The 26,365-nt window shown below is 44.1% G+C and overlaps 1 protein-coding gene across 3 annotated transcripts in view; it reads left to right on the forward strand.

Annotated features, from left to right (window-relative positions):
- Window positions 1–26,365, forward strand: part of PLXNB2 (plexin B2) — a 339,781-nt gene that overhangs the window by 213,459 nt on the left and 99,957 nt on the right. For all 3 annotated transcript variants that reach the window (XM_081211372.1, XM_081211370.1, XM_081211371.1), the window contains exon 4: window positions 24,862–25,978. In XM_081211372.1, coding sequence (XP_081067498.1) covers window positions 24,875–25,978 — 1,104 coding nt within the window. In that variant the 5' untranslated portion in view covers window positions 24,862–24,874. The remainder of the gene's footprint in view (window positions 1–24,861; window positions 25,979–26,365) is intronic.

A 26,365-nucleotide genomic window follows, 5' to 3' on the forward strand; every position in this document is an offset into this window, starting at 1 on the left:
ACAAATCTGACACTTATTCCAGTCTCATTTGCTTACACACACATGCCACAGGCAAAAGGGAACCTGTTGAATAGCTAAGGGGAGCTGAGCATATTTGTTGGTGTTCTGCTGCACATGTTTGATGCCTCTTAAGTGAATTGCAAAAAAGAAAGAAAAATGTAGTGTTTAGAATTTAGTTTCTCCAAGAGAGCCATTCAAGAAAATTTCCCTAGATCAGCAGTTTTGCACAATTCATTGCCTCAAAAAGGGAGGAAAATGTTCCTAGATCTAAAATCTTGTTGGGCATCTTAAAAAAAATATATATTTAGAGGGAGGGGGAATTCATTTTATGGTCACACTGCCCAACCACAAAAAAAGTATAATGACAGGCCATTAAGCAGTTGGGCATGGTAGGTGCTACTGTCAGATTTGTGCTAGTTATTGTTTAACTGGCTGTGTAAATTTCGAGTGAAAGGTGATGAATAGAAATAAGAGAGTAAGTGCTCCCAGCTCTCTACACAGGCAGATTTAGATCAGTACAAGCCACTGCCAGCTGCTTAAACCCAATAACATCCCCTTCCTTCTGTTTTGAAACAGAAGTGAAGGTCAGAAAGACACATCAGCTCTCCTTTGCTCTTGTATTAGAAATAGTCAAGAGGGGATAAGGATAGTGGGCATTGCGATAGGATCCTGAAATGACCTTTAGACCCAGAAAGCTGTTACTGCATTTGTTAGGATTCATTCAGAACCAAGGTGTTTTCCTCAGCTACAGGGGTTGAATTATGACAACATTGTGTTATTTGCCAATGACTGATACTCTGTATAGCCACTGTGTTTGCCTTCTACGTGCCTGAGCTTTGCCTAGAAAAATCTTGTGTGGTGTTTTTCTATCCCAGGGCCTTTTTGTCCCACTATTCTCCCTCTCTCCCCTCTCACTCTCTCTCTCTCCCTCCCCCTTCCTTCCTTCCTTCCTTCCTTCCTTCCTCTCTCCCTCTGTGTGTTTGCATGTGCCCATGCCAGGGTTTTTCTAGAAAAAGAGGTGACGTCCCGGGGAGTTCCAGCTGGGGGAAAAAAACCTGGCTCATGCATGCATGCATGTGTGCTTGTACACACCCACTCCTGTTGATGACAACCCTTAAAATGTCACTGCTGCAGTACATCCTAGCCCACAAAAACCTATACCCCCTCTACATATGGTAATGTTTAAGGTGCTTTGGTAACGAAAGTCTAGTTTGTTTTCCCAAAGTTGGGTCTCCAGCTGTGGACGGACTACAACTCCCATTGTCCCTAACTAGCAGGACTAGTGGTCAGGGGTGATGGGAACTGTAGTACAAAAACAGCTGGAGATCCAACTTTGGGAAACGCTGGTCTAGATGCAGTTTCTATGCTAGTGGGCTGATGGGCGTTGCTGAGCATCCTGGCTGATTCAGATTGTACTGATGAAGCCAGAGTGGGGTTAAAATGCAGGGAGACTTTACCTTATTTCAACTTCCCAAACTGAGGTGCTGTGCAATTGCTGTGTCTGTATATTAATAACAACACAAACAACGTAACAGGCTGTATGTAACTATATAAATTCTTTTTAAATGTGATTCAACATATATCAAAATATATGGTTCTATAGACTAACATATGATATAATCGAAACATTTTATGAGAAATTAAAGTCCAGCAGATTGATCAGGAAATACAATCTATTCATTTCTTATATTGGCAGTATCCATGGTCTTACATCAATCTTGTACCAGTCTTGTTGTGTTCCACATGAAGATGCTTTTAAGAATTCTAGCATTCCTTGTATGCAGGTATACATCTTAAAAGCATCTTCACTGGAGCACTACAAGATTGATATAAGAATTCCACACCGTGGATATTGACAATATAAGAACTGAATAGATTGTATTTCCTAATCAATCTGCTGGACTTTAATTTCTCATAATATGTTTTGTTAATAATAATAATAATAATAATAATAATAATAATAATAATAATAATAATAATAATAATTTATTTATACCCCACCCATCTGGCTGGGCTCTCTGGGCGGCTTCCAACAAAATATTAAAATACATTAATGTATCAAACATTAAAAGCTTCCCTAAACAGGGCTGCCTTCAGATGTCTTCTAAAAGTCTGGTGGTTGTTGTTCGCTTTGACATCTGGTGAGAGGGCATTCCACAGGGTGGGCACCACTACCGAGAAGGCCCTCTGCCTGGTTCCCTGTAACTTGGCTCCTCACAGTGTGTTGTTAATCAGTTTAGTATTTATATGACAAAGGGTTTGGTAGTGTTTTGAATGTGTCTGTATATTAGGCAGTTAAGGCTTAGAAAGAAGAGCTAGAGAAGTGGAAAATAAGGTGCACTTCTCAAAAAGAAAATTAGACCGACCAAAAGCTATTAGATGAACATAAGTAGACATGAGCAACAAACCAGAAGACCTAATAAGCTGCAAGCCAGACAAAATATGCGAGTTATTTATAGAAGAGGGAAGCGGGGGCAAAAAAAACCCCAATTCCACAACAATGTGTTTCTTGGCAGTAAACGTTTGCTAGCTTCTAAGCCTGAGAGTATATTTTCTCCACCACGCATATATGAGCAGTGTTCAATTAAGTCGATGACATCCAGTACATTATAACACTATATCCTCTTTGACTTTAATATTGTTACATAATATTATACATAAGTAACCCTTGGGGGGAAAGGCCAGTACTTTCCCCATATTGTAGCTACTGTATATCTGCAAGCTGGGTCAGGAAAAGCAAGGACTGAGGCCACCCAGAGAGTTCATCTCTGGCTGAAGTGAGATTTTAAACCAGGAAGTGTCAGGCCTACTGCAACCCACACAACTAGTTTCTGTGATTCCCCTTTGCCCTGTCTGTAGAAATCCAACTGATACATGCAGTCAAAAAGCAAAAGCAACATGTTTATTAAAAAATGCAATAAATATTCCAGTTCTGCGACTTCTTGCATAATACAATGGTACCTCGGGTTACAGACGCTTCAGGTTACAGACTCTTCAGGTTACAGACTCCACCATCCCAGAAATAGTACCTCAGGTTAAGAACTTTGCTTCAGGATGAGAACAGAAATTGGGTGGTGGCAGCGCAGCGACAGCAGCAGCGGGAGGCCCCATTAGCTAAAGTGGTACCTCAGGTTAAGAACAGTTTCAGGTTAAGAACGGACCTCCAGAACGAATTAAGTTCTTAACCCGAGGTACCACTGTAAATGAAGAGCTGAGCTTTCCTTCCAAGCTTACATTCTGCCTGTGCTGCTGCAACTTTACAGTGATTTTTTTTTAAAAAAATCTGAGGCAGTTTTTTTAAATTTCTGAGGCAGATGAAGGACAAGGGTGGTGCTATGGTCTAAACCACTGAGCCTCTTGGGCTTGCTGATGGGAAGGTCGATGGTTCGAATCCCCATGATGGGATGAGCTCCTGTTGCTGTGCCCCAGCTCCTGCCAACCTAGCAGTTCGAAAGCACGCCAGTGCAAGTAGATAAATAGGTACCGCTGCGGCAGGAAGGTAAACAGCATTTTCGTGTGCTCTAGTTTCGGTCACAGTGTTCCGTTGCGCCAGAAGCCATTTAGTCATGCTGGCCACATGACCCAGAAAGCTGTCTGTGGACAAATGCCGGCTCCCTTGGCCTGAAAGCAAGATGAGTGCCGCAACCCCATAGTCACCATTGACTGGACTTAACCCTCCAGGGGTCATTTACCTTTCACCTTTTACCAAGGTTCAGGTCTGAAGTGAAAATGCTGTCCCCAGATAAGGAAATGAAATCATTGGAGATGTAAACTGTGAGAGCAGAGTTTTAGATTTCTGACTCAAGATCCATCTGCTGACAGAGATGCTAGAATGGATGGTAAAATTTGTTAAATTTACCTTGACTTGTGAGTTAATAAATGTACATTTCCTTTCATTAAAGATTAACGGGAGAAATTACAGGTTTGTATGGTGCCAAATTGCCACTGAACATGGAAAGTTGAACTGCAATTTTACACAGCTGTGGCAAAGGGAGTCACTCCCCCCCCCCCCCGGTTTTAAATCTGTGCTCTCATCCTAAAGAAGGCTACAATGTTAAGCACACCAACTTGTAACAAGTATGTTACGGTTTAGTCATTTAGTCGTGTCCGACTCTTCGTGACCCCATGGACCAGAGCATGCCAGGCACTCCTTTCTTCCACTGCCTCCCGCAGTTTGGTCAAACTCATGCTGGTAGCTTCGAGAACACTGCCCAACCATCTCGTCCTCTGTCGTCCCCTTCTCCTTGTGCCCTCCATCTTTCCCAGCATCAGGGTCTTTTCCAGGGAGTCTTCTCTTCTCATGAGGTGGCCAAAGTATTGGAGCCTCAGCTTCAGGATTTTAAACTAAAATTAGTAAAAATTACTACTGCGTAAATTTGATTAGGATCAGGGCATTTGTCAGCTTATAAACTGCTACTCCACTATGCATCTATGTTCTAAATTCTGTTCTAGTTTCAAACGTCCTCTTATGTTTTGCAAATGGACTGCTAGGTTTAAAGAATTACTGTACCTGTGATCATTTAAACAGTGGCTTTCATTAATGCAATACAAAGGTAAAAACCAGAGGACGTGCTTGGTTTCTTGTGATTCCTAATTTAGAAGAAGAAAGGCATCTCTTGCTCGGTCGGGAGTGTTGTACAGTTTGCAACAGTTTCCTATTTGTGTAGTCGTGCTTATAGACAGAGCCATATGCATATTATGGAAAGCTGTTCCTTATTTGTTTAGTCCAGGGGAAGTCCAAATGTAGTCTTTAAAAGTTGACCTTTGTACTGTAAACAAGAAAGTCATTGGTGAAATATGGAGCTACTGGCACCCAACCTGATTTACCAGTAGTGGAGAATTTAGATGGCTTTAAATTTCTCTTCTATAAGTGTGCTTCCAGACAATACTGGTGTACCGACCTCCCCGCTGCACCAAGGATTCCCTGTCCGAGCTGCTTCAGGTCGTGGCGGATGTTCTCCTGGAGACACCTAGTTTGGTTGTCCTAGGGGATTTTAACATCCACGCTGACACGACCTTACAAGGGGCCGCTCGGGACTTCGTGGAAAGCATGGCCTCCATGGGGCTGTCCCTGAATAAGTTGGGCCCAACTCATAGTCATGGACATGCCTTAGACCTGGTATTCACCTCTAGCGACGTGGGTGATCTGACACTAAGTAAAAATGAAACCAAAGAAGTGCCATGGTCAGATCACTTCCTGGTGCAACTGGACTTCTCCGCGACCCTTCCCCTCTGCAGGGAGGTGGGACCAATTCGGATGGTCCGCCCCCGCCACTTAATGGATCCAAATGGTTTCCAGAGAGTGGTAGGGGATGCTTTATCCCGTGTTGATGGCCTTTCAGCTGATTCCCTGGTGGCCCGCTGGAATGCGGAGTTAACCAGGGCTATCGACTGTCTGGCTCCGAAGTGCCCTCTCCGATTGCATGGAGCCCGGACAGCCCCGTGGTTTTCTTCGGAGCTGAGGGCGATGAAACAATCGCTGAGACGGCTAGAGCGTCGGTGGCAGAAAACTCACTCCGAATCTGACCGGACACAGGTTAGAGCTCAACGTCGAGCCTACCAAGTGGCGATAGCGACGGCGAAGAAGACTTTCTTCACCGCCTCTATTGCATCTGCAGAAAATAGTAGCAGGAGACTCTTTCAGGTGGTCCACAATTTAACGGAACCACCTTTACCACCGGGGCCTTGTAAAGACCCCAAGATCTCCTGCAACGATTTTGCAAAGTTTTTTGCAGATAAAATCACTCATATTCGGAAGGAGCTAGACACCACCGTGGGAGCAGGGCCGGGGCGGGAGAGTGCTAGAGCCCTGTCTGGTCAAGTTGCATGGAATCAATTTCAATCCGTTACCCCCGAGGATGTGGACAGGCTGCTTGGACGCGTGAAACCAACCACCTGTCTCCTTGATCCTTGCCCATCCTGGCTAATAAAAGCAAGCCGGGAAGGGCTGGGCGATGGGCTCTGCGGGGTGGTGAATGCTTCCCTCTGTGAGGGAACATTCCCAGATCCGCTGAAAGAGGCGGTCATTAAACCGCTTCTTAAAAAACCATCTTTAGACCCAGCCAGTATGGCCAACTATCGCCCAGTCTCAAATCTTCCATTCTTGGGCAAGGTGATTGAGCGTGTGGTTGCTGAACAACTCCAGGCACACCTGGAGGATGCGGACCATTTGGATCCCTTCCAGTCAGGATTCAGGCCTCATCATGGGACTGAAACTGCCTTGGTCGCACTGGTTGATGATCTCCGGTGAGCTAGGGACAAAGGTGAGAGTTGTTTCCTAGTTCTGCTGGATCTCTCAGCGGCCTTTGATACAATCGACCATAACATCCTTCTGGACCGTCTAGAGGGGTTGGGAGCTGGGGGCACTGTTATACAGTGGTTTCGCTCCTTCCTCCTGGGCCGTGTTCAGAAAGTGGTGGTGGGGGATGAGTGTTCAGACCCTTGGGCCCTCACTTGTGGGGTGCCTCAGGGTTCCGTCCTCTCCCCCATGCTTTTTAACATCTATATGAAGCCGCTGGGAGAGATCATCAGGGGGTTTGGACTGGGTGTCCATCAATATGCAGATGATACCCACCTCTACCTTTCTTTCAAATCAGAACCAGTGAAGGCGGTGAAGGTCCTGTGTGAGTGCCTGGAGGCGGTTGGAGGATGGATGGCGGCTAATGGATTGAAGTTGAATCCTGACAAGACAGAAGTACTGTTTTTGGGGGACAGGGGGCGGGCTGGTGTGGAGGACTCCCTGGTCCTGAATAGGGTAACTGTGCCCCTGAAGGACCAGGTGCGTAGCCTGGGAGTCATTTTGGACTCACAGCTGTCCATGGAGGCGCAGGTCAATTCTGTATCCAGGGCAGCTGTCTACCAACTCCACCTGGTACGCAGGCTGAGACCCTACCTGCCCGCGGACTGTCTGGCCAGAGTGGTGCATGCTCTAGTTATCTCCCGCTTGGACTACTGCAATGCGCTCTACGTGGGGCTACCTTTGAAGGTGACTCGGAAACTACAGCAAATCCAGAATGCGGCAGCTAGACTGGTGACTGGGGGCGGCCGCCGAGACCACATAACACCGGTCTTGAAAGACCTACATTGGCTCCCAGTACGTTTCCGAGCACAATTCAAAGTGCTGGTGTTGACCTTTAAAGCCCTAAACGGCTTCGGCCCAGTATACCTGAAGGAGCGTCTCCACCCCCATCGTTCTGCCCGGACACTGAGGTCCAGCTCCGAGGGCCTTCTGGCGGTTCCCTCATTACGAGAAGCGAAGCTACAGGGAACCAGGCAGAGGGCCTTTTTGGTGGTGGCGCCCGCCCTGTGGAATGCCCTCCCATTGGATGTCAAGGTAATGGACAACTACCTGACATTCAGAAGACATCTTAAGGCGGCCCTATTCAGGGAAGCTTTTAATGTATGATATTTTAGTGTTTTTTAGTTTCTGTGGAAGCCGCCCAGAGTGGCTGGGGAAACCCAGCCAGATGGGCGGGGTACAAATAATAAATTATTATTATTATTATTATTACTGCAGATGGATCATGCAGATTCAACTTTCTGTGTGTGCAATTGCCACATTAGCTTCCGCACATTCCTATTTGTTTTGTTTTGTTTTTAATTCTTCATATATTTGCTACTCTGCTGCTTGCCCCCTATACCAGGGGGTGGAGCATGACAGAACATATGTATGTAAATGTTTGGTCCTGCCTGGGAATCACTCCCCGCCCTTGCCATACACAGCCTCTTTTTTCCCATTCCCATCATGCATGTAGGTAGGTACCCGTTCACGTGCGCATTTAAAAACAAAACCAGGAAGTCCATCAGAAAGCAAGAGCAAATGCTACCCCATGTTTCACAATGGACAAAATAGAAGGTTGGGGTGGGGTTTTTTGGTTTTTTTGAGGGGGCTGATACTGTCACACCAATAGATTCATTTCCACCACAATCTGATACAGCAATGCCGTGGTACCTCTGGATGCTAACAGGATCTGTTCCAGAGCCCCGTTCGCATCCTGAAGCGAATGCAACCCACATCTGATTCGCTGCTTCCACACATGCGCAAGATGTCATTTTGAGCGTCTGCGCATGTGCGAGTGGCGAAACCTGGAAGTAACGTGTTCCGTTACTTCCGGGCCAACGCAGAGCGCAACCCGAAAACGCTCAACCTGAAGCTACTTCAACCCAAGGTATGACTGTACTCAGTTATCTATCCCACAACCCATTGCTTTTGATTTTCTTTTAAATCATTCACTACTGAAATGGTAGCAATAAAGCAAGGATCCAGGGTGGAACTATTGAACTTTTTCCCAGTTAGCTTAACATCTGTTCCAGGAAAACTTTGCATGACAGTGAATTCACCTGAACGTAAAATGCTCCTGCGCCTCTTGTTTCCCATGTCACCATAACTACCTAGCCACATAGTAAATTATTGCTGGACGTGCTTTGAGTTGCAATTATTTTTTTTAAGCACAAGCTGCTTTGTAGAGGAGGGAAAGTGCCACAGTCAGTTTTACTAAGACTGCCTACTTCAGAAGCCAGTGGACTGTTGAAGAAAACATTAATACATTGTGCAACAGACATGGAACAGCTTTCAGTGGTGCATTGTGGAGAGGTTGCTCAGGTAGCTTTGTCTAATTTCATCTGTGAAATGTAGAAGAGGGCATGAGATGATGTAACTTTAGTTGTAGCCAAAGCACGCCAGATTTCCTCCTTAACCCAAGGAAACAACTTTGGCTTGGGCAGATGTGCTGGTATGCTAACACTTCTGGAAAAGCGACGGTTAGAACATTAAACAATACAGCTGACGTAGAGACCTGCTGCGCCCCTGCCCAGTAGCACATTTCAGTTGGACTTAATACTTCAGAAGGCTAAAGTATAGTTAATGGTTTACTGTGAACAAGCCAATGGCACCTGCTTTTCTCCTTCCTTAGCATGAGCCAGGAACAACCACAATCCCTGGCTTTGACTGCTTTGATAAGACTTGTGTTATCAACAAATGTGGATCTATGACTTCATATTTTCAGGTACCAAAGTTAATCTGGGGCTACTGTTTGACAGAAATCCCTGTTTCTCAGAAGGAAGGAAAAGAAGGCATGGAATGTGATTCCCTAATGTTTTTGCAGAATTTTCTTTTTCCATTGGAGAAAACAGTTGTTTTTGCTTAGCAAATACCATAGCAATAGTAATCACGAGGATCTGTCACCTTAGAATCAGGTGTGGCCGTTTCACATAATTTAATTGATCTGACAAACTTTTAGCACAAATGAAAATGGCCCCCTTTCTTATTTTGACTGACTGCTTCTGTTGAAAGCACAAATGTTTGTCTGTTTGTTTTATAGTTTTGCAATTCATAGTAAAGAGAGTATTTAAATAAATTCACTGTTTCAGCTGCAGGAAATTCATTAGAGCTTAGTTTTTAGCTCTGGAGTTGTGACAGATTAAACCACTAAACATTGCTGTTCGCTGCTTAGCTGCTGATGGTGCAAATTCAGCAAACGGTTAGGAATTTTTGTTGCATAGCAGTAAATATAAATAGAAGTACTTCCCTGTATTTCTTCAGCTGTCCAATACGTTGCCTTTGGTATTTTAGAAGCATTCTAATCCTTATTATTGTCCTATTTCAGAATACATAAATATGGATAAGGAGGGAGCTGGTGAATCCTTTTTTGTTGTTGTTGCTTAATATTCGTTACGTTAACTCAAGAGGTGGGTTATTTTCAAAGAGGGGAAAACAAGATTCTCTAAAGAAGGGAGAAAAACCTATACTATACTAAAGTTGCTATACTACAACTTTCACCTACTCTGACCATTTACCTATCTAGGTAAAAAAAGGTAAAGGTTGCGTCTAGTCAAGGGTGACTATGGGGTTGTGGCGCTCATCTCGCTTTCAGGCTGAGGGTACCGGCGTTTGTCTACAGACAGCTTTCCAGGTCATGTGGCCAGCATGACTAAACCACTTCTGGCGCAACGGGACACCGTGACGGAAACCAGCGTGCACGGAAATGCCGTTTACCTTCCCACTGCAGCGGTACCTATTGCACTGGCGTACTTTCAAACTGCTAGGTTGACAGGAGCTGGGGCAGAGCAACGGGAGCTCACCCCGTCATGGGGATTCGAACTGCTGACCTTCCGATCGGCAAGCCCAAGAGGCTCAGTGGTTTAGACCACAGCGCCACCTGCGTCCTGACCTATCTAGCTGGAGTTGATGGATTGTAGCTGAACAAAATCTAGAGTGGCAGGGAACACTGGATTTTAAATAAGCAGACTTCCTCAAGCCATATTTAGACTGGGATAATTTCACCAGCCCTGCATCCATCTCAGAGCTTCCCTTGCAAGGGAGGATAATTGAATGTATAGTAGAACACACATCTGGACGACACACTGTTCCTAAGCCAGGCCAAGTTCCCTATAACTTGCATGGTTCCCTATAACTTGGCTTCTCGCAGTGAGGGAACCGCCAGAAGGCTCTCGGTGCTGGACCTCAGTGTCTGTTTAGAACAGCTTCCATATGTGATCAGGGTTAACTGGATGTTAGTGGTAGCTGGGTGCACCTTTTATCAATTTCATTTGTTACGTAGGCTGAATCTTTCTCAGAAGCAGACTATCCACATATGAGCTAGTCCACTGACCTGTGTCTGCATGACGGTCTCTGCTCTGTGCACCCAAAACCTGTCAGGGCATGCACAACTATTATTCAGACGTCTCCTAAATGAGATTCATAGCTGCTTGGTTCTAGTGTCTTTTTGAAGAAGAGGCAAAACTAAACTGTTTGCACCAAAACGCCTGTGGCTCATAGCTGGTATGTTAAGAGTATGTGTTACTTGCAGCGGTAACATCAACTCAAGTCCAGGGCATAAGTGTAGTAAATATGCCGTCCACAATGTGTCTTTAACTCTCTTCCCCCCAATTTATATCCTACCACAAGAATTTTGCAGCAGTTGCTCGAGCTGTGGGAGATTTATTTCAGGGTTTTAAAAACGCGGCTGTTTTTCTACATAGCATTAAAATAACTTGAAGCTTGTGTCATCATTTTCCTGTTTTCCCCTCTGTACACTTTTTAAAAGGGGTCTATATATATATGTCTTGGAGGAAGTAGAAAACTTAACCCACATCACCATTCTAGGTGGTCTTTAAGATGTTACCCTTTGATGTGGGCAGAGCTCCTGTCTTCCAGGAGCCCAAAGTTGTCTGCTAAGTGTTGAGAGGTGACTTCCAGTACCAACTTACTAGGCGGTGAGTAGCAGATAGAGAAGATATAACTAAAACCAGTTTTCCATTGATTCAAAACATTTATGCATAAGGCATCTATCATGGTGGGTGTACATTGCAAATCTATTATATGGAAATATTAAGAAATAGTGTTTCTTAGATGGGACACCATTGCCAAATCCTTTTGTGTGCTCTGATATGGACATCCTGTACAGATAGACCCCTCTGTTGATTTTAGTGAAGAAAACAGATCCTGTGCATGCAGAGAACTAACATGAATATTTTGCTTCTGTTGAAAAGCATAGAGTTTCTGCCCTTTTCCAATGGCTGGAATTGAGTATTGGTAGTCCCTAGGATCTGACTCACAGCCGTATTAATCAAACTTAATTAACCATGTAAGAGCTCAGGTATATTAACAAAGCATTACTAATTTTCACTTACCGCCACTGACAGTTCAGTTTGTACACTTGTGGAACAACTACTCTAAACAAAATATTAGTTCGGAAACCATATTTTTGGTAATGCAGTGACTTGCGAAGCATATTTTTGGCAATGCACTTAGCCTTCTGAAGCAGTGGAATAATGGTTCTTCTGGAACATCATAAAACGCAGAGCTCTTTTCCGCTATCAAAATGGAATGTCAAGTCTCCTGGGAAGATGTGGTTGGTAATAAAGTAGTATTAATGGATGTGACACATTATTTCCATAAGTTGACGTGAAGTTCCAAACTTAGAAATCCTCTTTCCCTCATCTGGTTCTGTTTATGTATATTTACGTGTGATATTGAGATGGGATGGGTATGTGCATCAAATTACAATACAGATAAACAAAATTCACATGTGGGCAATAATTTGGATGCATATTTTCTTTCCTCCGGCAGCTCCTAGTCTAGAAACTGATGTCAGAATTTCTTCTCTGGATAAGGGCGCCTATTTTTTAAAATAATACTTTGGGGAGTGGGTCCTACTTTTGTGTATGCATATGTTTTTCCTCTGCTAACTGTCAGAATTATACACAGAGATAATGGTCTTCAGATTATCTAGTATTCCTTTTCTGATACCCACACCTCCCCTTTGAAATAAATTCAGGCTGACTAGATTTGATTACTTATGTTGATACTTGATACAATAAAGAAAGTAGCCTGGCCATTTTCTTCAGAGTTTTATCCAGATTGATTTCTATAATAAATAGTGCATAATGGATCTGAATAATTTATTACCTAAAAAAGAAGAAAAGGGGGAAAAAGCTAATGCTGATTCCTGTCAGGGCTCTGGTAACAGGACAAACTATGAGAACAGACTGTGAAATGAGCCATACCAAAATGGGTTCATGTAGAATGCTCTAGAATTCACACTTACTTTTAAGTGCAAGTAATCCGTCCCTTGGGTTTTCTAGAGTAAAGAGGCTCAGCCACAGGTCTGAGACAATATCACGTTTGCCCAGGACGTTGGTAACATTGCATTAACCTTACATTAGGAACAACCTAAATGGTATACTGGGATAACAGCTGTGACCAGAATTACTTGTAATGGGGAATGGCAGAATCAGTTACATGACGGCTTCCGTCGCCAAGGCTCCATGTGTCTACAGTTGGCAGGCAGGGCCTAGTTGGTGCTGGCCCCCAGGGTTGCCCAGTTGGCACTGACCTGTAAGAGGGCCTTTTCAGTGGTGGTTGCCCATCTGTGGAATGCTCCCCCTGGTGCGGTCGGCCTCCCTCTTTATTGCTTTTCAGAACAAACTTCAAACTCGCCTTACCTGAAAAGGTTGCAAATGCCATCTTCCTTTGGTTCTGATTAGATAAAAGGTATCCCCAAACGAAGTGGGAGTTCATTTTTATTATGACTGACAGGTCCTATTTCATTTTTCTTAAAAAAGAGATTGTAAACATATTTTTTTAATTACTCATTTTTTTTAATTACCCCTTGCTGGTGCAAATCCATCATTATTATACCCATATTGCAGGAAGCAGGACTGTAAGAGCATGGGTGTTGCACCAGCCCTTTAAAGTAGCCCAGATCTACTGATCTTTTTGGTAGGGTGGAAAGGGGGAGTTAGAGGAATCATAGAATTGTGGAGTTGGAAGAAGAAGAGTTTGGATTTGATGTCCCGCTTTATCACTACCTGAAGGAGTCTCAAAGTGGCTAACATTCTCCTTTTCCTTCCTCCCCCACAACAAACACTCTGTGAGGTGAGTGGGGCTGAGAGACTTCAAAGAAGTGTGACTAGCCCAAGGTCACCCAGCAGCTGCATGCGGAGGAGCGGGGAAGCGAACCCGGTTCACCAGATTAAGAGTCCACTGCTCTTAACCACTACACCACACTGGCTCCCAGGGTCATCTAGCCAAGTGTTTGCCAAACTTGGGTCTGCTCTCCAGCTGTTTTCAGACTACAATTCCCACCATCCACTGGTCTTGCTAGCTAGGGATGATGGAAGTTGTAGTCCGAAAACAACTGGAGACCCAAGTTTGGGAAACACTAATCTAGTCCAACCCCCTGCAATGGTATACTAATGCTGGAGTGTAGTCCAATGTTTCTGCTTCATTATTTGTTTTTATTTTGCTTTTTAGGTGAGTGGAGTGGGGTGGGACTGGGATATGAAGTTGTTTGCGGCAGCAAGGTTAATTGAACACTGAAGGGAGCCAGGGAAAGAACTGAGCATTTCAGATGTGAGTGGAATGTCACTGCCTGGACTACGGAGAGGTAGACCTAGAATAGTAATTTCCTCCAACTAAAGAGTAAAAAAGAAAATCCTGGGAAATGCCCTCGTCCTGCCTTGCCCGTACTTGCTGGCACATTCCTTAAAAGCACACTGCTTTCCTTTTGAATCAGTGCAACCCACCTGAGGAAGAAAATGCTATAAATTATTTTGATCCCAGCAGTTGGAAAATGCTTGTTATGGCACTTTTTGAAGCTCAGATATCCAGCTGATCTTGGCTCTCTGGAGACATTTTCTGCATTCCCCGTTTCCTTCATGTTCACTTCTGTGAATTCTGTTTAGCTATAGGACTTAGTAGAAACATGTAATTATGTTATTGAGTCTTAAAGCTGGCCTGGTCAGGAAAAGAAGAAATATTATTGCTGCACTGTATTGAAAACAATTGCCTCATCTTAATAACTATTTTAAATTCTTTCACTGTTTCTTTTGTTTCACTTGCATTCTTCATTCCTAAAGGTGAAGGTGAAGGCTTTGGGATAAAACTACTATGCCATCTGCAATGGTTTGCATGCAAGAATTACTAGGCCATCCTTAAAAGAAGGGCATTTCTGACTTTTGTTGAGGAAGAAGCACCACCAAAATGCTGCTGTACTTTGAAACCTTGGTCTTTTTAGGGTGTACATAACACGTTAATGCATATTTTTATTCTGTAACTTGATTCTGCCATTCCTTTACTGGGGACCCTTGGAAATAACTCTGAAGGGTTTCCTCCTGCAAAAAGGAATGAACTTAAACAGAATTTTAAATGAGTAACAGTCTACCCTTGCAGGGTGTGAAAGGGGGCAGGAAAGGAACAGGTTTTTCAGGAAAGAGCACTTTGCAATTCAATTAATCCCAGCAGATGTCCTGGGCAAGTGATGGGCCTTGATAGTTTTGGAGAGAGGAGGAAAGAATTGTGCACAGCTTGAGTTTGGTGCTGAAAAGGACTGCATAGCTAATCAGGTGCTGTGTCAAAGGCTCTTTATAGTTCACAGTTCTGTGAGATTTCCGAGAGCGACCCTGAACTTCCACTGCTGTGGAACTGGGGATTTAAATATGGGTGGAAGAGAAAGATTGGTTTAGGGCATCAGGGCCAAAGCATAACAAAGATTGGTTTCAGTGTCAGATTCCAGAAAAGGTTGCCTCTGTGCCCTTGGACAAATCTCACAGGTCTACTTCCTACATTTCATCTTAAACATATGGGGTGCCATCTCATGACTTCTAAAGATGCATGAAAACCACAGTGTGACAGTTATGGTATGCATGCCCATCTCCAAAGGAGGACCTTTGCGAAGGCTTCTTAACTGGACCATCTCTTGAAAATGGAAGGATGTGTTGACATTTGCACAGGCCTTTCTCACATAATCCCAGACGAAGGAATGGCTTAAGAATCAGTGGGGGCTTATCCATACTTTTCCTCTGCTCTTTTCAGACACAAGGGCATTATTATTAGTAGTAGTAGTATTAGTATTATTATTATTTTCCTCCAGAGCTTTCCCTGGGAAAACCCGCTCTTTAAAGCTTAATCGGAGCAAACGTCAATCCACAGAAAACCCAAACTAATGTTTGCTCCAGTTAAGCACCAAAGAGTGGAATTTTGCAGAGGGACAGGGCTCTGGGGCAACAAAGAAATTCTTGGACACTGAGCTTTTAAGTATGGAACTGTACCTGGAAAGAGAGGAGCCAAAGGTAAAAGTAGATAAACCCTGAGATGCAGTAGCTGAGTTTGGCTGTGGGAAATGCAGATTCACATTCTTACGCAGCTGCAGAGCTCACCGGCTAGCCCTGGACAACACTGAATCTCTTGCATGATGCCGTTTGTGAAGTGGGAAGAATAATAGAAATTGGAGGGCATTGTGCATACATCCATTTCACTTGTTAATCATATACTGGACCACAAGGAGGGTCTAGGCCAGGGGTAGGCAAACTAAGGCCCGGGTGCCAGATGCGGCCCAATCGCCTTCTCAGTCCGGCCCACAGGTGGTCCAGGAATCAGCATGTTTTTACTTGAGTAGAATGTGTCCTTTTATTTAAAATGCATCTCTGGGTTATTTGCGGGGCATAGGAATTTGTTCATTCCCCCCCCCCCAGACCACATGGTCTGAGGGACAGTGGACCAGCCCATGGCTGGAAAAGGTTGCTGACCCCTGGTCTAGGCCCTCCTTCGCCTGCCGCATATACGTACTTTCTAGACTTGGAATTTTCCACAGGTTTTCATGGATTAGGCTCTACTTAAGAAATTGATTAAATTGTTGATCCTGTGAGTCTGTGTGGTGTTGCAGCTAAGAGTGCAAACGGTGAGGAAGGAAGTCACCGAAGCCTTAATAATCCTACACTTACTTATACTTTTTCTGCACAATTTTTTTTAAACAACAATTTAGAACAAAGGTGGGGAATCCATGGCCTTCCAGTTAATGTTGCACCCATCAGCCCCAGTCAGTATGCCCCGTGGTCAGGGATGGTGGGAATATAGATTGGCAGCATATGGAGGGCTGCAGTGCATGCTTTTTGCTATAATCACCACCCATCTTTCAAGCCAGAGGCTCTCAGGGCACACAGCATTTCGTTAAAACGCTACACGGCAAATAGAACATAGCCAAATTAAACCAATAGATGTAGCAAAACATTAATCCAGCAACAGAAAAAAGCATCTTTCAATTGGTCGTCTCTGTAGACCTGAAGGACACATCTTAGCTTGATATCAAACTGTTAACAATGGGGGCAATAGCATATCCAGGAGAAGGGAGCTCCTTATCCAGGGTGCCATAGCAGAGAAGGCCCTGCTCTGCATTGTCACATAGTGAATGGCAACTGTTGATTGAGCTACGAGCAGGACGTAGGAAATGGAAAAGATGCGTTTTCAGATACTTGGGTCTCACCAAAATTGGCATCTTAAATGGGGCCTGGTAGCGATTAGGCACCCAGTGCAGCTTGGTGGTGCATGACCTCACTTTGGCAATAAGATTTCTTCCGCATGGTCAGGCATAATTGTCAGCTCTCACCTGTGGTCATAATTGCGCCTCCATCGTCTGGCCTGTTTCATTGCCCAGCATGCCTCTGAAAACCATGCAACCACCCAACCTCCACATTGCCAGAGAAGACCTTTATGACCCCACTACTGCAGTTAGAAAGACAAACTCTCTGTTTGTTCCAGAGCGATCTTATTCTTGCAGTGCATAATACCCTGTTTCTATGGCCTTTTTGAAGGGGATGTTCACTGCACCTCTGTTGCTTAGTGTAATGTGTATGGGTTGCTCGTGCGTAAGTTGCCGCCTCTCCAGGCTTTGTTGCCTTGCTAAACCTTTCAGTCTGGACAGCCCTTCACTTCATGGCTGCCTCAGTCGCTAGCAGAATCCGTCAGTGGGCGTTTCTTAAATCTTTTCCAACATAAAAGTTGTTTGATACCTAGTCTCCTCCTACTCTCTCTGCACGGAAGTCTTCTGCGCAGGGTGGGCGTGGGTAGCGGAGGACCCGTGCTCTCCCCGCTGGTGTCCTGTGAAGAGTCCTGGAGCCGTCTCGCCGATTCCCCCATCAGCCCCTCTATATCCCTGGTGTTGCGCTGATTTGCTTCCCCATCTGCGGAGCTGCCTCTCTCCCTGCTGGGCCCTTCTCCAGCATCATTTGAGAGCCTTCCCTCCTCCTCTAGCTCCGATGTCAGTTCCCTGACACTTAGCTTCTGGCATAGCTTCTAAGTCTCACTTGCTTTCCAGTGCTGGCTTTCTTTCTTTCTTTTTTATTTTGTTGTATTTTTGCTTTTATGTTCCCTGTACCTTAAGAAATGCGACTGACAAATGTTTACGGTAAACAAATGCTTGATGAGATGAGACCGCTGTCAAAGTTGCTCAGAAGTCTCCTGTATCCTGGGCAGACCTTTGTCGAAGTTAACGTATAATAAAGTGTGCTGCAGTTGTGTGTCATCTCTGCATGCTTTACTAGGTGCTGTCCTTAACTTAAAGCCTTCATAGTTTTTTATCCTCCAGCTGCCGGGTTTAAGACCCCAAGGGAAGTTATGTGCACTATCATTTACCCCCGTTTATGTATCTAGTCATAAAAATACAGTGATCGCTGCCAGGAAGGAGCAGAATTAGTGGGTGGTTAGAAATGTCAATATGGGCACAGGCATATGACTCTTTCCTCTCCTGCCTGAAACTTTCTTGCAGATTGGATATTGACTTTTTTTGGTCTCATTAGCCAGTGGAACTGATGAGTCAGGCAGCTCCGGCAAGCAGTTCACTTTTCTGCCAACTTAAGACTTCTGTTTTGGCACAGAAAACCAGATTCTCTCCCCCTCCCCACAAGATGTTTTTTCCTTTGGTGCCCTGTGCTGTTTACACCCACCCTTGTGTTAGTCCCTGCTCTTTCTAGGTTAGGTTTCCTTGTCTGAAATTGCTGTCTCTGAGGCCTGACATTTCTCTTTGCCGGTCTAGAGCTTTTGGTTCTGGCTCGAGCTTCCTTTGAGCTTTCCAAATCCTCTCCTCAGCATGTCAGCTGTGAAGGCTTGGGTGATTAATGATTGGAATTGAGACTGCTGGATCACATAGTCTTTCCCCCGATTTCCCTTCCTCTGAATAATAGTTTTGTGCTTTGCAGGCCTGTCATTATTTGCAAGGGGTGGGATATCTGTGGTTTGGAAGCCACTGAGGTTACTAACATAGAGAGAGGAAGAGCCCTTCCCTGCATATTCTAGGTCGCCAGATAAACAACTCCTCCTCCTCAGGATGGAGTAAAATCATTTAAAGTGATGGAGGAGAGAAAACATCAATAGTATTATGGAAGGTAAAGGTGGGTGGGTGGAAACACTTGAAACACCAGAGAAATCCTCAAAGCTAATACAGTGGTACCTCAGGTTACATACGCTTCAGGTTACAGACTCTGCTAACCCAGAAATAGTACCTCGGGTTAAGAACTTTGCTTCAGGATGAGAACAGAAATCGTGCTCCGGCGGTGTGGCGGCAGAGGGAGGCCCCATTAGCTAAAGTGGTGCTTCAGATTAAGAACAGTTTTAGGTTAAGAACGGACCTCTAGAACGAATTAAGTACTTAACCCGAGGTACCACTGTAGGGACACAGGTGGTGCTGTGGGTTAAACCACAGAGCCTTGGGCTTGCCGATCAGAAGGTTGGCGGTTCGGATCTCTGCGACGGGGTGAGCTCCCGTTGCTCGGTCCCTGCTCCTGCCAACCTAGCAGTTCGAAAGCATGTCAAAGTGCAAGTAGATAAATAGGTACCACTCTGGCGGGTAGGTAAACGGCGTTTCCGTGCACTGCTCTGGTTCACCAGAAGCGGCTTAGTCATGCTGGCCACATGACCTGGAATCTGTACGCCGGCTCCCTTGGCCAATAAAGCGAGATGAGCGCCGCAACCCCAGAGTCGGTCACGACTGGACCTAAGGGTCAGGGGAAACCTTTCGCTTTACCACTGTTTAAATTTTCTTGAAATTCAGTCATCACGGAGCTGGTCCGAGCGTAACGTTTTACCGAAGATCATTCAGAACAGTGTCTGCCAAGCAGTTACACATGCAAATCATTACATTAGAACTGACTATGCATTTGGGGGAGGGGGAATATCTGTGAAAGGGGTGCTAGATTTCTGCAAGCTCGCCTGATTGCAGATTTTGCCTAAAAATGCAGTTGATCATTTCTGTCATATTTTTGTATGGGGGATCTTTTGCGAAAGGGCATTTCTGTGGTTCATCACAGAATGTTTGCTCAGGAATCCCCACATCCAGTCAAGTTCATGAAATCCAATTGCAGGTTTCTCTAACTTATTCTAATTTCCATCCAGCCTGGACTTCCCCACACCTCGAACTCTCCCTGCTTTGTTTCTTCTGCTTTAAATATGGGCACAGGCACAGCTGCTAGCATACCACCTGCCAGACTTGCATGCATATTGAGTTAGTGTTCTGGAATAGCTGGTGGAGTGTTGGTTGCTCCTGAAGGTGCATGTACTCCCACTGTATGATGTTGCTTGCGAGTTCATTAATCGGGCTTTATTGATTGTATATTAGAGCTTAGTAAAAAACCAGCTGGGTCTCAAGCAATTGTTGATGCAGAAAGGCATCAGAGCAGCAGAAGCAGGCTGCTCAAAAGAAGAAGAAAACTGGGATTTGGAGTACACGGTCTGCAGGGTGAATTTGATATAAATCAAATCACGATTTAAATCACTAGTCAGTAAGACTTGATTTAAATCACTAGTCAGTAAGACTTGATTTTTTTTTTTTTTTTACAGAAAGACTCATTCTTGCTGGTATAATCTTAATATTTACAACCAGATGAAGGTTTCATTTTTGGAATAATAAATTTTCAGAGTAGTTTTTACAGTTATATCAAAAATTACTGATTTGATTATACTATTAGAAATGCATAGACAGATAATTATGAAATTATTGTGAGATTTAATAAGTTAACTCTTTATATTTGGACAACTTTTCTGTTGTACTTTATTGGAAGGAGAAAAATAATCATTTCCTTAATAATAATTTAAACAATTTGTTTAACTAAATCAATAACATTATAGCATGTGTATCCATGTTTGTTAACTGATGTGGTTAGATAATTTAAAAAACAAACAAACAGAGTTCTGAGTTTTAGCACACATGAAAAACTTAAAACAAATCCTTATTTCCTGATGAATAGCCTTTGGAATATAATGTAACTTAAATAGAAAACTATCTTTAGAAAGATTTTTCCTCCAAAAGCATTTTATTTTAAAAATCCAATTTAAATAAAAAAATCCAATTTAAATTTTTAAAAATCCAATTTAAATTTTAAAAAAAATCCGATTTTTTAAATTTATTTTTTTCAACTAATTGAAAAAGAAGACCGGGTTTGCTAATGCATGAGTGTATGTTTGTGTATGAAGCTAATTTTAACCAAGATTTTTGGCATCCACAAGTCTTACATTACATACTACTTCAGTGCCTTTTGGAAGCAGAGGACATGGTTGAGAAATGCTTGCGTTAATAAACGAACAGAGACACTAGTGCTGTCGTACATAATCCACACCGGGCAGCCAACCAGTAGCTCAATGAACATTCTGTGTTGGCTGCCTGTATACTACTGCAGAGAGAAGAAGGCTGTCTAGCAAACTACTTAAGTGGTTACCCAATGGGTTCTTGCATTGGTTCGTTGCAACCAAGTATGCCAAGTTTGAGGAAGGCCACATAGCTTGAGTTAGTTTGGCTGCCCCTGATCACTGTGTTAGATGTGCCGACCAGGTGTGGGCTCCAACACTCTCCCATGTCTGGACTTGAACTGAATCAGCACTGAGAAAATAGCATTACTGGGTAGTACTTTTTCATGAATGATCAGATCATTCTGTGTACCATCTCTTGTTAGTTCTTGAAACATACGTTTAAGATAGGCCAGTGTGATTATCTGTAGATTACAGCTGGAAGTTAAGCTGAGAAAGCTGGCTTGCCTTTAAACTACCATATTTTTCGCTCCATAAGACACACCTGACAATAAGACGCACCTAGTTTTTAGAGGAGGAAAACAAGAAAAATATTCCGAATGAAACAGTGGATGTATGATTTTTGTGGTTCATGCTGTGGCCACAGACATGTGATTTGACGGTGAGTTTGGGGTAGCCCAATGCAAAAATCCTGAGGATCCATGTGGATCCATGCTTTGTAACCACGTTTTTACACCGTTGCGGCCCCACGCAACAGTGGATGCATGATTTTTTTGGTGCAGGCTGTAGCCATGGACATGCTATGTGATCTGATGGTGAAGTGACCCAATGCAAAAATCCTGAGGATCCATGTGAATCCATGCTTTGTAACCACGTTTTTGCGCCATTGCAGCCCCACGAAACAGTGGATGCGTGATTTTTTTTGGTGCAGGCTGTAGTCATGGACATGCTATGTGATGTCATGGTGAATTTTGTATTTTGTAAACACACTGCTAAGGTGGTAGTAAACAAGAGAGCCACGTCTTCTCATAAGCAATGCTAGCTGTCATTTGAGCAACACAACTGGTTTTTAGAAACATAAGTCATTTGCTGCTCTCTGAGTTAAAGTCAAAGCATGGCATACATGTTGGCCTTATTCGGGCAACACATTAAGGGCAAATGTTGATTCCTGGGCTCCTGGAGAGGAGCTTAGCATGTGCTTTGCTTCTCCCCAGTCCTTTTTGCTACTGCACTGTGCTGCACTGGGTGCTAAACCGAGGTTAAGAGATGGCCTCACTAACCACGAGCTGTAACCTTTGTTCTTGGTTACCGTTTAGGGTTAATGAGGAGAGAGTTTAACCGCAAACCCCAGTTGGCTTAGCTTTGTGTGGCGGGGAAGAGCAAGTTCCTCTCCCAAGAGCCCGTATGTACCCTTGTGCAAAGCCAAAGTTTGGTTTAGTATGTTGTGTGAACCAGGCCATTGCAATGTCAATGTTTCCTGCTGTGCCTGTGAATACTTTCTTTATCCTGAGCAAACCATTTTGTATTACTGGCTTTTCGGACTGATGAAGTGTGTAGCGAAACCTGTAATATATCCAGAGAACAGGTCTCCTTTTGCTCACTTGCGTTATTCTCACCAGGGTGGTGGCTTTGATTTGCCTTCCCGTGATTGATCTGATCCATGCATATGGCTTTGTGTTTCCAACTCAAGACCCATTGAAGAACATCTCATCCAGTTCAATCTTTGAAAAAGCTTTGAAAAACTTCTTCATATTCTCCAGTGTGCTACTCTTGCCGTTGTGGCAGCACGGGGTTGCCATTCTGTGATTGGACTTACACTACTTGTTGAACGGTTCATTTATCCAGTCTGTATAACATTTACTGCACATGTAACTTGTTAAGATAGAGTTGTACATTTATCCACTCCATGTTTACAGTATCTCCAGGCTTTGTCTTGCACATGGCACCTTAGTATGTTTGTTGTTTGAATGGTTACAAGTCTATCTCTATTCTAGCTGCTATGCTAGTAAATTTGGTTTTATACTTATAAGCCAGTTTGTGGTGGTGGTGTTTTGTTGCAATGTTTCCTGCCCACCAGGGAGTGCAGAAAAAATGACTGTGAATTGTGGTTTGCAGGGGCAAGGGATGTGGGTTGCGGTTTTAGTTCAGTAATTTGTGCTTTAATCATTGGGTTTTTGTTTGTGGGTTTTTGTTTGTTGGTTTTTGTTGCTATTTGTAAGCCACTTCGAACAACTCCTGGTGTAGAAGGGGAAGGTGGGGGAGGAGGTTATACACTTTGTGGGGAGGGGGACAAGCAAAATAAATAAATTGCAGAACTGCGGATTATAAGAAACATAGCTGCTGTTGAAAATGTCAGTGCGATGCCAAACCCCCTCGCCATTCCTACCAGTACCATTTCCACGCAATAACCAGCCGCACTTTCTTCGGCACTGCTGATTAATTTTGGCAGTAGCAATTAGACGCAAGAATTTAAACCCACCATATGATAAGTTGAAGCCTTAATTATTATATAACCAAGCATGCTCCTGGTGAGGGACACTGATGGGCAGTATAACGTATTTATTATAATTTATTTTTAAGCCTGTTATTTTTGAGAAGGGATTTAAACTCTTATTTTAATGCTTGCCTTCTGAAGTATTCAAAGCACATCATCTGCAAAAAGATTCGATTTGTGCTTCGTTCCTTCAACCATGATACCCTCAATACCGCTTTGCAATTTCAAATTTATTGCTAGAACCTCTACTGGTTATGCGCCCCCTTGCCCAGATTATCCGGAGCTTTGGGCTGGGCTGTCATCAATATGCTGATGACACTCAGCTCTATCTACTGATGGATGGCCACACCAAATCGGCCCCTAACACACTGACCAGATGCTTGGAAGCTGTGGCTGGATGGTTTCGTGGGAGCCGATTGAAACTAAATCCTTCGAAGACAGAGGTCCTATGGCTAGGTCGGGATAGCATGGGGATGAGGGACCAACTCCCTTCTCTTGCGGGGGCCCAATTAGTGCCATTGCCTTCCGTTAAGAGTTTGGGTGTAATCCTTGACGCCTCCCTTTCCATGGAGGCGCAAGTCACAGCAACAGCCAAGGCGACATTTTTCCACCTTCGCCGCATCAAGCAGTTGGTCCCTTACCTTTCCCGCCCCGACCTGGCCACAGTGATCCATGCGACAGTCATCTCCAGGCTTGACTACTGTAACTCGCTCTACGCGGGGCTGCCCTTGAAGCTGTCCCAGAAACTCCAGCGGGTACAGAATGCTGCAGCGAGGCTCCTCACAGCGTCTCTGCCATGGGAGCATATTCATCCAGTGCTTTTCAAGCTGCACTGGCTCCCGGTGGAGTACAGGGTCAGATTTAAGGTGCTGCTTTTGACCTTTAAAGCCCTTCACGGCCTAGGACCCTCGTACCTACGGGACCGCCTCGCCTGGTATGCCCCACGGAGAGCCTCAAGGTCCATAAATAACAACACCCTAGTGGTCCCAGGCCCTAAGGAAGTTAGATTGGCTTCAACCAGAGCCAGGGCCTTTTCAGCACTGGCCCCAACTTGGTGGAACGCTCTGTCTCATGAGACCAGGGCCCTGCAGGATCTGATCTCTTTCCGCAGGGCCTGTAAGACAGAGTTGTTCCGCCTGGCCTTTGGATTGGAGCCAATTTGATTCCCTCCGCCCCCTTTTTCTTTTTTCTTTTCCTTCTCCTGCAATGAGGCTCCATTTTAATATTTTAATGTTCCATTATTTTAATGTTGTATTTTATTTTTGTTTTTAAGTTGTAATCACTCATCTTGTTTTTATTATTGCTTGTAAGCCGCTCTGAGCCCGGCCTTGGCTGGGGAGGGCGGGGTATAAATAAAAAATTATTATTATTATTATTATTACTGCTACCACAAAAAGTAGCAGCAATAGAGGGCAGCTCTGTTTAGTTCCTCTTATTAATAACAAAGCCAACTAAACCTTCTCCGTTAATTGTGATTTTTTTTTGCCAAATATCTTAATTCCTTAGCAAGATTATACGGGAACAAATCTTATTTTCAGCTAGAAGTAATATATTTCATATGTTTCTTTCTCAGGTATCTCACAGAAATGGCTGTTTGGATTTGGACCCTGAGCATTCTGAGCTTCTCTTGTTTGACCTGTGCATTGAGGCCTAAGAAATGGGATTCGTTTCTGACCAACACAGAACTGAACCACCTGACGGTGAACCACAAAACGGGGACAGTCTATTTAGGAGCAGTTAATGCCCTTCATCAGCTTACGGGAGACTTGAAACCCTATCCGTCCGTGGGTGAGGTATCCACCGGGCCACAACTTGATAACAAAATGTGCACACCTCCCATTGATGCAAACCAGTGTACTGAAGCAAAAGATACTGACAATTACAATAAGATATTTTTGCTGGACACACAAGAGGGACAAATTGTGGTTTGCGGGAGCCTGTTTAAGGGCATCTGTTGCATAAGAGAGCTCGAGAACATTTCAAAGATTGTTTACTATGAGAACGGCAGCGGGGAGAAATCGTTTGTTGCAAGCAACGACGAGGAGGTAGCCACAGTGGGGCTGATCACCTCTTTGAAAAAAGGCCGAATGATGTTTGTGGGAAAGGGAAATGGACCAAGTGACAATGGGATCATAATCAGCACTCGGCAACTTTTCGACGGGGATGGGAAAGACATTTTTGAACTGTATGCAGAGCCTGCTGTGATCAAATCGACGTACCCTTCGTCAAGCACGCAGCAGTTTCTGTACATCTTTGAAGACAGCAAATATGTGTATTTTATTTTCAATCAGTATGAAAAGCAGCCCCTTAAAAACCGGACAGTAATTGGGCGGCTCTGCAAGGAAGATGAACAGTACCATTCCTACTTTGAAATGGACTTGGAATGTCAAGATGCCAGTGGTCCTTACAACCAGTGTAATGCTGTCTATGCCTCTGTGCCTGGGCAGGATCCAGCGCCATCGGAGCAAGAGGATGGTGCCTCGTCGGAGGACAAAATGCTAATTGCACTTTTCAGGAGGATCAACAAAGACAATAACTCTGTGGAATCTGCCATGTGTGTGTTTTCCTTGGAGAAGATCAACCAAAAAATGGAGGAAAAACGGGAGCAATGCTATATGAAGGATAAACGGAACGTGTTTTACAAACCTTTCCGAACAGAAACTGCTCCATGCACTTCTCAGTCTCACCCGGTAATATGAAAGCTTTAAAATTTATTTATTTATTTATTTATTTGAAAAGGAAGGGACAGAAAGGTTGAAAACCCTGTTTTAGAAACACATTTTAAATCTGTGAAGCAAAAGTGTGAGGCCTGGGAGCTGGAATCTAAAAAGTTTCAGCACAGGTCTTTTTGGCTCCAGATATTTTTTTGCATAACATGTGAAATCTTTTTTCTTCTTCCCTGGCAATGTTATATCACTGTTTTATACTAAGTTGTACTTAAAAGTAAAGGGACCCCTGACCGTTAGGTCCAGTCGCAGACGACTCTGGGGTTGCGGTGCTCATCTCGCTTTACTGGCTGAGGGAGCCGGCGTTTGTCCACAGACAGCTTCCAGGTCACGTGGCCAGCATGACTAAGC

Source organism: Podarcis bocagei (genome assembly GCF_964188305.1).
Source record: "Podarcis bocagei genome assembly, chromosome: 10".
Lineage (NCBI taxonomy): Eukaryota > Metazoa > Chordata > Lepidosauria > Squamata > Lacertidae > Podarcis > Podarcis bocagei.